Source organism: Aedes albopictus, chromosome 3 (assembly GCF_035046485.1).
Source record: "Aedes albopictus strain Foshan chromosome 3, AalbF5, whole genome shotgun sequence".
Lineage (NCBI taxonomy): Eukaryota > Metazoa > Arthropoda > Insecta > Diptera > Culicidae > Aedes > Aedes albopictus.
In genome coordinates this window covers 45,208,674-45,221,726 of record NC_085138.1, presented here as the reverse complement: position 1 = coordinate 45,221,726, position 13,053 = coordinate 45,208,674, and the positions used below count along the sequence as shown (strand labels likewise).

The following is a 13,053-nucleotide window of genomic DNA, read 5'->3' as shown; positions in this document are numbered from 1 at the left end:
TCGATCACCTGGCAATCATTTGACTCATTTGTCCATAATTCAGTTCTGTCGAGGTCCGTACTTCTCCAAAGCCAGGAAAAGATACACGACGATAACGTTTGAATGATTTTATTTGAACGTGTGATAAGGATAACGGATATGATAGGAATGAACAGAAAAAGTTGGACGTTTCATATCGTTGGTTGCTGTGATCTATGATTCAATGGTTGCTAGATCCTCAACAAGTTCAGATGCCTAATATTGAATTGAGGTGTTCGGCAAACATGTAACATGTTTTTCCTACAATTATCACCAAGAACGCCATATTCTAACTCTTATATTTACGACGTAAAAGTGTTGATAGCTCCTACTCATACTAAACGATCGGATTTTTCGATCGTTAAGTATGAGTAGGTGGTACTAGCGCTCTCACAGCGTACACATAAGAGCTAGAATATGGCATCTTTGGTGATAATTGTAGGAAAAACATGTTACATGTTTGCCGAAAACCACATTTCAATATTATGCTTCTGAACTGAGTTATGGACAAATGAGTCAAATGAATGCCGAAATGGTGATCGAAAACATCGTTGAATCCATGGTTATGCTTAATTAATGATTAATGTCCGTTTAATGTTCTGTTCCAACCTTAGTTCGAGCTAGTCGTTATTATTACGTACCTACTTCAATAGAAATAAAACATGATTAAATCGTTTAGGCATTATAACTGTTATTGGAATATATTCGTATATCAACCAGTAGCCGGCTGTTCGGGCTCGAAAGAAGTTGATCATCAATATTAATTTCTATTCCCGATCAGCCTAGGTAGCCGTGTAGTGGCGGTAGCAGTTCCTTCAACTGGCTAAGAATATCACTACGGATTGTCTGATCCGGTGGTAAGAGTCCACCAAACAGGCGATCCCTAATTCATGGTGTCATGCGGCTTAATGCGTACCGTGCCTAAGAATGGATGGTTAGGGGGGTCTAATAAAAACCTAACCGCTAACGGTGCCTGTGGAGTACCAGGGCACCCTCCACAGTATTTTGCCCTTACTGTGTTAAACGGAGCAATGACGCAGTGGACCTTATTTTTCTCCTGTAAATAGTAAAAAAAATGAGTACCTTGAAAATTATCCAAACAAATCTTCACCACGCGAAGGGTGCTTCAGCTGTGCTCAGCAGAAGATTTATTAGAGAACAGTTAGACGTGGGCTTAATTCAAGAGCCCTGGGTAAATAATGGAAGGGTAATGGGTTGCTCTTCGCAGAATTGTAGGATTTTGTACGACGAAAGTCAGTCTAATCCAAGAACAACCATTTTAGTAAGTAGGAGAACAAAATTTGTCCCAATTACTGAGTTTATTACTAGAGACATTGTTGCGATTAAAATGGAGGTCCCAACAATCCAGGGAAAAACTGAGGTATGCATTGCTTCTGCATATTTTCCGGGAGACGTTGATGATGTGCCTCCATCTTTGGTCGTAAGTTTTGTTAATTATTGCAAAAAAATAAACGCCCAATTTGTAATAGGGTGCGATGCAAATGCCCATCATACCATATGGAGCAGTACAGATATTAATAAAAGAGGTGAGGATCTCCTGAATTACATTTCGTCTAATAACATAGACATTTGCAATAAAGGGAATTCTCCAACTTTTGTTAATGCTATTCGACAGGAAGTTTTAGATCTTACGCTTTGTAGCTATCTGCTATCAGATAAGATCGCGAACTGGCATGTTTCTGATGAGGAATCATTGTCAGATCACAAACATATCAGGTTCGATTATAAAGCCGGATCAAATTTAATTGAAAGCTATAGAAACCCAAAGAAAACTAATTGGGACCTCTACAGCTTTTATTTAATGAATGAAAATTCATATAAGGGTGAGCAGATCTTGTCTGTTTCACAGTTGGAAAATGCCTCTGATGAGATTATTGATAAAATGATTTCATCATATCATGCTAGTTGCCCAATCCGACAGAGGTCATCCAACAGGGATGTCCCTTGGTGGAATGATAAGCTGGCAGATCTGAGGAAGAAATCAAGACGGTTGTTCAATAGAGCAAAAGTTACATCTGATTGGGTTCAGTATAAACAAGCCCTTACAGAATACAACAGAGAATTGAGACTAGCCAAACGCAAGGACTGGAGACGGGTATGTGAAGAGATCAATAACGCTCCTACGGCTGCAAGGCTTCATAAAGTCCTTTCGAAAGACCATTCAAATGGTCTTGGAAGTCTTAAAAAGGAAGATGGCAGTTTTACTGTTGATTCTTCTGAAACATTGGAAGTAATGATGAGAACTCACTTCCCAGGATCGATTCCTTATTCGGATGAAGAACAGGACTCGGATAAGGCAAGACATGCGTGGTCGACCAATGCCTATCAAAAAGCTTGTGAAATCTTCACACCGTCGAGGGTCGAATGGGCATTGAGTTCTTTTCAACCTTTCAAATCTGCCGGGAAAGATGGAATTTTCCCAGCTTTACTTCAACATGGAAAAGAGGCGATTTGTCCGCTCTTAACCGAAATATTCAGAGCCAGTATTACTTTAGCTTACATACCTAAGGCATGGCGGAAGGTTCGTGTTGTTTTTATCCCAAAAGCTGGCAAGCGGGACAAAACAACTCCAAAAGCCTTCAGACCCATAAGCCTTTCTTGTGTTCTGTTAAAGACCATGGAGAAAATAGTGGATGACTTTGTCAAGTCTACCAGCTTAGTAGAAATGCCTCTAAGCAAGTTTCAATTTGCTTATCAAACAGGCAAATCTACTATAACAGAGCTACAGTGGCTAGTCGGCAAAATTGAGAAATCGTTTCAAGCCAAGGAAATAGCCGTGGTTGCTTTTCTCGACATTGAAGGAGCATTCGATAACGCATCCTACAGCTCAATGCGTTCTGCAATGGAAGCAAGGGGCTTGGATAAATGCATTATTGAATGGATAATATCGATGCTTAGAGATCGAGAGATCTCTTCCGTTCTTGGAGGTGCGCAACTATCAGTAAGATCTGTGAAGGGCTGTCCTCAAGGAGGAGTACTATCCCCCTAATTGTGGTCTTTGGTAGTGGACGAACTCCTTAAAAAACTCATCAATCAAGGCTTTGAGGTTATTGGATACGCAGATGATGTAGCTATTCTGATACGTGGAAAATATGACGACACGATATCTAGCCGGCTACAATCTGCGTTGAATGTTACCATCAAATGGTGCCGAGAGGAGGGATTAAACGTAAACCCTTCAAAAACTGTAATTGTACCTTTTACTAGAAGGTTAAAAATAAATCTTACTGAACCTTCTTTAGATGGAGTTCAAATTCAGTTCTCAGAAGAAGTTAAACATCTTGGGGTAACTTTGGACAAAAGACTGAATTGGAATTCTCATTTAAACAATGTTTTAACCAAGGGTACCAATGCCCTTTGGGTTTGCAGCAAAGCCTTAGGAAAAACCTGGGGTCTTAGACCTAACATGATTCACTGGATCTATGCTGCAATAGTCCGGCCTAAGATTACTTATGCTTCACTTGTTTGGTGGCCCAAAACAAATGAGGTAACCTGTCAAAAGAAGCTAAGTAAGTTACAAAGACTTGCATGTATATCTATGACAGGAGCAATGAAAAGCACTCCATCAGTTGCTTTGGATGCCCTTCTTAATTTACTGCCATTGCATCAATTTGTTAAACTACAAGCGGCAAAAAGTGCCCTGCAGTTTATACGTTACAATAAAGTCCTAGACGGGGATCTTGCTGGACATTTGAGGATCATCAAAGACTTCAAATTAAACATGGACATAAAAACAGTAGAAGATTGGATGATAACGAAGACCAACTATGATGTTCCCTTCAAAGTGGTGAAACCATGTCGCTATGTTTGGGATGCTGGTGGGCCAAGTTTACGTCCAGGTTCTATTGTATTTTATACTGATGGGTCCAAGATGGGAGAAAATACTGGAGCTGGTGTTTTTGGCCCCGGTATCAGTAAGGCTATACCAATGGGATGCAGTCCCACTGTATTTCAAGCGGAAGTTCAAGCCATTCTCGAGTGTGCCAACATTTGTCTGAAAAGAAATTATAGGTTTGCCAAGATCTGTATTTTTTCGGACAGTCAGGCGGCTCTAAATGCGCTAAAAGCTTGCACGTGTCAATCAAAGCTAGTGTGGGAATGCATTATTTCTCTGAAGCAATTGGCCAGTAGGAACGAGGTAACTTTATACTGGGTGCCCGGTCATTGTGGAATTCTGGGAAATGAAAACGCCGACAATTTAGCTAGACAGGGTGCGGCATCAAGCTTTGTAGGCCCTGAACCTTTCTGTGGAGTTCCTGAGTGTGCTCTTCGGATGAAACTAAAAACTTGGGAAATGTCCACGGTAGAATCTAATTGGAATGCCACGGATACATCCAAGCAAGCAAAAAGGTTCATAAAACCCAGTGCAGAAAAAGCCAGGTCCATACTGAATCTAAACAAAAGAGATCTCAGGGTAATTACTGGTCTGATGACTGGCCACTGCCCGAGTAAATATCATCTAAGTAAGATTGGAAAAATCCAATCCTCCGAGTGTCGTTTCTGTCAAACGGAAAACGAAACTGCCGAGCATTTACTCTGCAACTGCGGAGTGCTGTACCATCACAGATTGGCGATATTTGGTAAAGGGTTTCTAGAGCCCTTGGAAATTTGGAGAAGTAATCCCAACAGGGTAATAAACTTTATAAAACGAGTTGTGCCTAGTTGGGATCAGGTGTTACATCAACCATTGTCCATCACAGCTCAATTGTGACAGGATACTTGACTAGCACCAAATTAAATATGGGTCATACCACAATATTCCTAAATAATGGACGCAGTGGTTAAAAGGCTCTACAGATGAGGGAAAAAAAAAATATCAACCAGTAGTTTGGCACCTTGAACTCACTATACCGATACTTTGGAAATATTGTATTGTTTAGATTCAACAATAGTCAGTAGTTGATACATTTCACATGACAAATATTTTACCGGGGCACTTTCTTAGCATCATGCTTTCCTTGGATTGATGTCGGCCTGCTATAGGTACTGCCCCCATTCGCACAACATTCCCATGTGAATAGGAAACCTAGCAAAGATGGGATTGTAATGCGAATAGCAAATATTTGTCCATGTGTAATGGACCCCTAATAGATCACATTTTTGAACGATTGATCATCTTTTCCACCATAGAGCGCACTACAACAAAACAAAAACACCACCCATTATCGTGATGGATTTGATGTGTCTCGTGCGACCCTTCATACGGGTCGACAAATCGGGTCTCATATGTGGTGGTCGCTTTAACGAGATGTCACGCCACATGGACACCTTCTTCAGCGAATTGGTGAACCTCGGCGTAAAGCTGCATTTCTTCTGTGACGGCCCAGTTCGGATGATGAGCCCGGAGGCCTGGTGTAAAAGAGCGGACGACCGCTATTGGGAAATGATCGAGCTGATGGACGCCATCGACAATGGAGACAGTTTTGAGACCCTAGGCACATATAAGCTGCCTTTTCACTACGTATCTGCGGTGGAACAATCGGCAATGAGACATGGGGAGTATCACTGGGCAACTGCCAGAGAATGTGACCAGCAAATGGCCGCATTCGCGAACGAAGCTGGAGCACTGGCCATCATGACGGATGACTCAGACATGCTCATCTATGAAGGCTCGTGGCGATTTTGGTGTGTCCATGAACTGTCGGTCACGAAATTTACTATGATGGAGTATGACCGTGTAGCATTGAGGGCACACCTTGGACTGGATCCCGCCCAAATGCCTTTGCTCGCAACACTAGTGGGAAACGATTTGGTTGATTCCAAAGCACTTGGAAACTTTCACCACCGTATTGGCCACCGTGGGCACCGTGGAAAGAACAATATCTCCAACGTAGTCATGTTTATAAAAGAGCACATGGATCTAACAGACGAAAGAATTCTCATCGAAGCACTTGAATTCTGCGTCAACAGACGGGCTCTCATGGAACGTTTTCGAGAGAGTTTGGGATGTTATCGAATGGTAAGATACATGGCGGGGTCGTACGAATAAAAATATGGGCGCCTTGTGCGTTTGGGTTCTTACAGGGATCGTATCTCTTACCAAATTATGTTGAAGATCAAAGTGATACACCGACTATTCTAAGGAAAGGGCTGAAACGTTATGTTTTAGGCGTACCGTTTGTGATCCTATACTGCCCCCACTCGCATAACAGTCCCATTTGACTTTTCATCACTTTTGAGTTAACGCTATGAATAGTCATCATATTTGATGTACTTCCAAAAACAACAATAAAAATTACGATTTTTTATGTCAATGTGTGAAAAAAATATCAAGTTATGAGCGTCCCATATCAAAAGTACCCGCATAACAGTCCCATCATGGATTTTTGTGTTACGTAACACAAAACTAAACAACTTTGTAGTGATTGTAATATTTTTTTTTTTTGCAATTTCTCATCGTAATAGGCTGTTTTACCTCACGCAAATCTGACAGGAAAAGGCCTACTTTCCCACACCCAATCAGCAGTTCATGGTTCATTACAGCAATGATTTGCGTTGCGTAATGAACTATTACAGCACTGTTTTCAGTTTTGATCAACTTTTTGGACGCAGTTTTGAAAAATAGTGACAACTACGCAGTACAACCTGCTATAATCAGATTTTCTTAAATAAGGCTATGAACACCAGTGTGCAGTTTGATGGAAAAGTTTTGTTAAAAACTAACCTCAAGCGGTAATTTATGAAATTGCAAAAAAAAAACGTTGTACGCAACTCGGTGCAGAACTCGATTTTTGCAGCACTCGTCGTAAGCCTCGTTGGATAAATGTACAACTCGTGCTGTAAAAATCTTCATTCTGCACCTTGTTGCGTAAACTACTATTACAGTTATATATTCATGTGCAAAGCAATCTGTGAAAGTTTCGAGATAATCGAAATATTTTTCAAATTTTGGCGATTTTTCAATGTTTTATATGGAAACAAGTTTAACTTCAAATGCCGTTTTCTCAATTCCTACTTTTGCAAATGGGACTGTTATGCGAGTGGGGGCAGTATAACAATTCGCCAAAAACCAGTATCCCATAAGTCATCACTTGATCGATTTCTGCAGAAATTGAGATAGGTCTTTAGGAGTCTATCGGCACATAATCACAAATTCCCTCTCAACTCGAAGCGTGACATACTCTATCGATGCTATATACTTATAAATACATTTTATACTTTTTGTTCGTACGACCCATTGTTACGTAAATGTTCTTTGCAAAAACAAAACTAACAATTCTTTATACATCTATAGAACTATCGAGCATTCAACGAGAGATACCAGCACGATCCCATCGAAACGATTTTAATGTCTCGAAAAATTTCGCTATTTTACCAGATGTGGCATATGAATAACATCGAATGTCCCACCCACATGATCGATCTCCGGGAGGAACTGCTCGGCCAGGCAGTTCTACGACTCAAAATATCTCTGATTATCCGTATGGGAGGAGTCATTCTTTACCAAAGGCAAATGCAACGGCGAATGGTCGATTATTCCGAGTGCCACATCATGACCAAGCTGCATCACACTGCAGAGTATACAGTTCATCACTACAGTGTCGAATTCCCGCATCGCGTGCAGCCTCCTTCTCTGGAGGAACTGCTTTCAAATGATCCAGTGTCACAACAAGACCTCCTGCATGTTAAACATAACCTAGTGTCTTGGATCGTCTCCGACCGGCTTGACCATTCCCTCCTGGAAGCGATCCCTCTTTCATTGCAGACCACCGTACTCACACTGTACTGCCTTGTGGAAAGACGCATACTCAAGCTATTCGAGGCCGATCTGCTACTTCGGGTAGCATACGATGTGGCGTTCGACAGATACGACCCAGAAACGATTCCATATCCACGAACTGTGGCCAGACGGCCCTTCCGAGTTGCGTTCGTTTTCCAAGAGGTCCACAGTCGGATTTCCGAGGCCTACATCCTTGTTGGCTTAAGCAATGATCTCGTGGAAACTCCACCGTTGTTTGACGGAGTGCTCTTCCACAATCGATACGCCGATTGGCATAATGGCCTGGATCCGCTGCTCATGGACGGAATTGAGCAACTTCGAATTTACTCATCGATTGCTGAACGTGAGGAAGCTTGATAAATAAGACCAGTGAAACAAATCACATTTTAACTCGTGAAAACTGTTATGTTCATTTTAAGCATATGATAACGTTTATGTAACAATAAAGCAACTATTGAATTTGAGAGAAAAGTCTTCATGTAAATCTCGTTACCCACGACTCATACCGGAAAAAATCATTTTGTAACTTGTTCCATAACACTCTGTGGTAGGAGGGCGTTCATAAACCAGTTTTGTAGACCAAATTTGGATCATCTCAGACCCATCTCTCTACTTTCGTTCAAACAACAAATATTGGCTGGTAATTCTTCTCTTTCCTAGATTTTACGGAGCGTCCTCTTAAGTGTGTCGACGATTTTTTCCGCTTGACCGTTCGACTGGGGATGGAACGGTGCAGTGCGGAAGTTCATGATGCCCAAGTTTTCGCAGAAGGAAAGAATTCGTAGCTAGCAAACTGCGGTCCGTTAACGGACACAATCGCCTTCGGTATGCCGAATCTGGCAAAGGTTCAATCGTCAACACTGCTGATAGTTGAATCCGTTTGTCGGTCCGGCGTAGTCGACATGATTGCGCTCCTTCAGTGCACTAGCAAGGCTGTAGTTCTTCTAGTGGTGGAGATGAATGAACCGACATGGCATTTGTTCTAAATATCAGCGTAGATAGCTTTTTCTTACTCCCCTTAACAAACGAAAAAAACGAGAAGGATAAAAGATAAAGCACCTGCCGCAGGTAAAGGCTGGGTATGCTGAGCAATTCAGATCCCATTGTGATCCACTAGCCTCTGCCCAGCAACTCCTATCCCTACCTCCACGCGGTACCGGCCGGAAACCTTAGGGAAGATCGGGTAACCAACCCCGGTGGGAACTTTGGTCGTAGGCTGATAGGGAAGGGGGGTTTGCTTCGGCAAACCTGAGCGTCTGTTCTCCAGGAGGAGCGGCTCACAACAGCGTCTGATCCCCATGTTAGGGGCGGCTGATCTACGTCCGAGTGCCAGGGAAGGACTCTAAGCTCAACTGTGCACTATGGTCCTCCGGAAAGTAGGGGGTTGGTGTCAGGCCCTACGAGCCAGCCGAAAAAAAAACCATTGTAGCGGAAAATAAGCAACAAAAAAATACGAACCGAGACCAACGGCAACGACCCCAGCGAACAAAAAGGACTTGCGATTGGAAGCTCGGTACGTGGAACTGCCGATCTCTCAACTTCATTGGGAGCACCCGCATACTCGCCGATCTACTGAAGGACCGCGGGTTCGGCATCGTAGCGCTGCAGGAGGTGTGTGGTGCGAACGTTTAGAGGTAATAATACCATCTACCAGAGCTGCGGCAACACACTCGAGCTGGAAACAGCTTTCATCGTGATGGGTGATATGCAGAGGCGCGTGATCGGTTGGTGGCCGATCGACAAAAGAATGTGCAGGTTGAGGATCAAGGGCCGATTCTTCAACTTCAGCATAATAAACGTGCACAGCCCACACTCCGGTAGCACTGATGATGACATGGACGCATTCGAACGCGAGTACGATCGCTGCCCAAGCCACGACGTCAAGATCATCATTAGGAGATTTGAACGCTCAGGTAGGCCAGGAGGAGGAATTCAGACCGATGATTGGTAAGTTCAGCGCCCACTAGCAGACGAACGAAAACGGCCTACGACTCATTGATTTCGCCGCCTCCAAAAATATGGTCAACGGCCAAACCGTTTTTTTCCAACACAGCCTCCCTTATCGTTACACTTGGAGATCACCACAGCAGACAGAATCTCAAATCGACCACGTTCTGATTGACGGACGGCACTTCTCCGACATTATCGACGTCAGGACCCATCGTGGCGCCAACATCGACTCCGATCACTATCTGGTGATGGTCAAACTGCGCACAAAACTTTCCGTCGTCAACAATGTACGGTACCGGCGACCGCCACGGTACAACCTAGAGCGACTGAAACAACCGGATGTCGTCTCAGCATACGCGCAGAACCTCGAAGCCGCGTTGCCAGACGAGGGCGAGCTCGATGAGGCCCCTCTGGAGGACTGCTAGAGTACAGTGAAAGCAGTCATCAACGACGCAGCCGAGAGCACCATCGGGTACGTGGAACGAAATCGACGGAACGAATGGTTCGACGAAGAGTGCAGAACGGTTTTGGAGGAGAAGAACGCACCGAGGGCGGTAATGCTGCAGCAAGGGACTCGACAGAACGTGGAACGTTACAAACAGAAGCGGAAACAGCAGACTCGCATCTTTCGGGAGAAAAAGCGCCGCCTGGAAGAAGCGGAGTATGCTGTGCCGTTCCCAAGAAACACGGAAGTTCTATCAGAAACTCAACGCATCCCGCAACAGCTTCTTGCCGCGAGCCGAAATATGCAGGGATAAAGACGGAGGCCTCTTAACGGACGGACGTGAGGTGATCGAAAGGTGGAAGCAGCACTTTGATCAGCACCTGAACGGCGTGGAGAACGTAGGCATGGGAGCCCACGGCAACGGAGGAAACGACGACGCGAGTGCAGCAGAGGACGGTAATGAACCAACTCCCACGCTGAGGGAAGTTAAGGATGCCATTCACCAACTCAAAATCAACAAAGCAGCTGATAAGGATGGTATCGCAGCTGAACTCATCAAAATGGGCCCAGAAAAGTTGGCCAACTGTCTGCATCGGCTGATAGTCAGGATCTGGGAAACCGAACAGCTACCGGAGTAGTGGAAAGAAGGGGTTATCTGCCCCATTCACAAGAAAGGCGACCATTTGGAATGTGAGATCTTCAGGGCGATCACTATTTTGAATGTTGCCTACAAAGTGCTGTCCCAGATCATCTTCCGTCGTCTGTCACCTAAAACGAATGAGTTCGTGGGAAGTTATCAAGCCGGCTTCATCGACGGCCGGTTGACAACGGACCAGATCTTTACCGTACGGCAAATCCTCCAGAAATGCCGTGAATACCAGGTCCCAACGCATCACCTGTTCATCGACTTCAAAGCGGCATACGACAGTATCGACCGCGCAGAGCTATGGAGAATCATGGACGAAAACGGCTTTCCTGGGAAGCAAAACTGCGTAAGGGTTTCGGGTGAACTATCCAGTTCATTCGAATCTCGCCGGGGACTGAGACAAGGTGATGGACTCTCATGCCTACTCTTCAACATCGCTCTGGAAGGTGTGATGCGACGAGCCGGGCTCAATAGCCGGGGAACGATTTTCACAAAATCCGGTCAATTTGTGTGCTTTGCGGATGACATGGACATTATTGCCAGAACATTTGAAACGGTGGCAGAGCTGTACACCCGCCTGAAACGCGAAGCAGCAAAGGTCGGACTGGTGGTGAATGCCTCAAAAACAAAGTACATGCTGGTAGGCGGAACCGAACACGACCGGATCCGTCTGGGTAGTAATATTACGATAGATCGGGATACTTTCGAGGTGGTGGAGGAATTCGTCTACCTCGGATCCTTACTGACGGCTGACAACAACGTGAGCCATGAAATTCGGAGGCGCATCATCAGCGGAAGTCGGGCCTACTACGGGCTCCAGAAGAAACTGCGGTCGAAAACGATTCACCCACGCACCAAATGCACCATGTAAAAAACGCTAATAAAACCGGTGGTCCTCTACGGGCAGACATGAACCATGCAAGCAATCGGAATTTTCTAGCGACGCATGCTAAGGACGATCTTCGGCGGTGTGCTGGAGAACGGTGTGTGGAGGAGAAGGATGAACCACGAGCTCGCTGCACTTTACGGCGAACCCAGCACCCAGAACGTGGCCAAGGCCGGAAGGATACGGTGGGCAGGGCATGTTGTAAGAATGCCGGACAACGACCCTGCAAAGCTGGTGTTTGCAACTGATCCGGTGGGCACAAGAAGGCGTGGAGCGCAGAGAGCACGATGAGCGGACCAGGTGGAGTGTGAAATGGCGAGCATTGTGCGCAACCGAGGATGGAGAGCGGCAGCCACAAACCGAGTATTGTGGCGTACTATTGTTGATTATGTCTTGTCTTAAGTGATGTTGAACAAATCAATGTGTGTATGGGAATTGCATACCTGGCTTAAGAAGGAGTGCTGTGAAACCAATCATAGTAATCCATGCAAGGATGTTTTCGATCACCTGGCAATCATTTGATTCATTTGTCCATAATTCCGTTCTGTCGAGGTCGAGGTCCGTACTTCTCCAAAGCCAGGAAAAGATACACTACGATAACGTTTGAATGATTTTATTTGAACGTGTGATAAGGATAACGGTTATGATAGGAATGAACAGAAAAAGTTGGACGTTTCATATCGTTGGTTGCTGTGATCTATGATTCATCGGTTGCTAGATCCTCAACAAGTTCAGATGCCTAATATTGAATTGTAATGTTCGGCAAACATGTAGATAAATGTTTTTCCTACAATTATCACCAAGAACGCCATATTCTAACTCTTATATTTACGACGTAAAAGTGTTGGTAGCACCTACTCATACTAAACGATCGGATTTTTCGATCGTTTAGTATGAGTAGATGGTACTAGCGCTCTCACAGCGTACACATAAGAGCTAAAATATGGCATCTTTGGTGATAATTGTAGGAAAAACACTAATCTACATGTTTGCCGAACACCACATTTCAGTATTATGCTTTTGAACTGAGTTATGGACAAATGATTCAAATGAATGCCAGGTGATCGAAAACATTCTTGAATCCATGGTTATGCTTAATTAATGATTAATGTCCGGTAATAATATGTTCTGTTCCAACCTTAGTTCGAGCTAATCGTTATTATTACGTACTTCAATAGAAATAAAACATGATTAAATCGTTTAGGCATTATAACTGTTATTGGAATATATTCGTATATCAACCAGTAGTTTGACACCTTAAACTCACTATACCGATACTTTGGAAATATTGTATTGTTTAGATTCAACAATACAGTGTTGTTCCGATTTTATCACGCCCGTTTTCAAAACTACTTTTAAATATTCTA

General features: G+C 44.0%; 1 protein-coding gene across 1 annotated transcript in view; it reads left to right on the top strand.

Annotated features, from left to right (window-relative positions):
* LOC109410466 (uncharacterized) overlaps positions 1-9,571 on the top strand; it is a 31,595-nt gene extending 22,024 nt beyond the window's left edge. The window contains exons 2-3 of the mRNA XM_062861022.1: positions 5,170-5,998; positions 7,274-9,571. Of these exons, the coding sequence (XP_062717006.1) occupies positions 5,170-5,998; positions 7,274-8,116 (1,672 nt within the window). The 3' untranslated portion in view covers positions 8,117-9,571. The remainder of the gene's footprint in view (positions 1-5,169; positions 5,999-7,273) is intronic.
* The last annotated feature ends 3,482 nt before the right edge of the window (positions 9,572-13,053 follow it).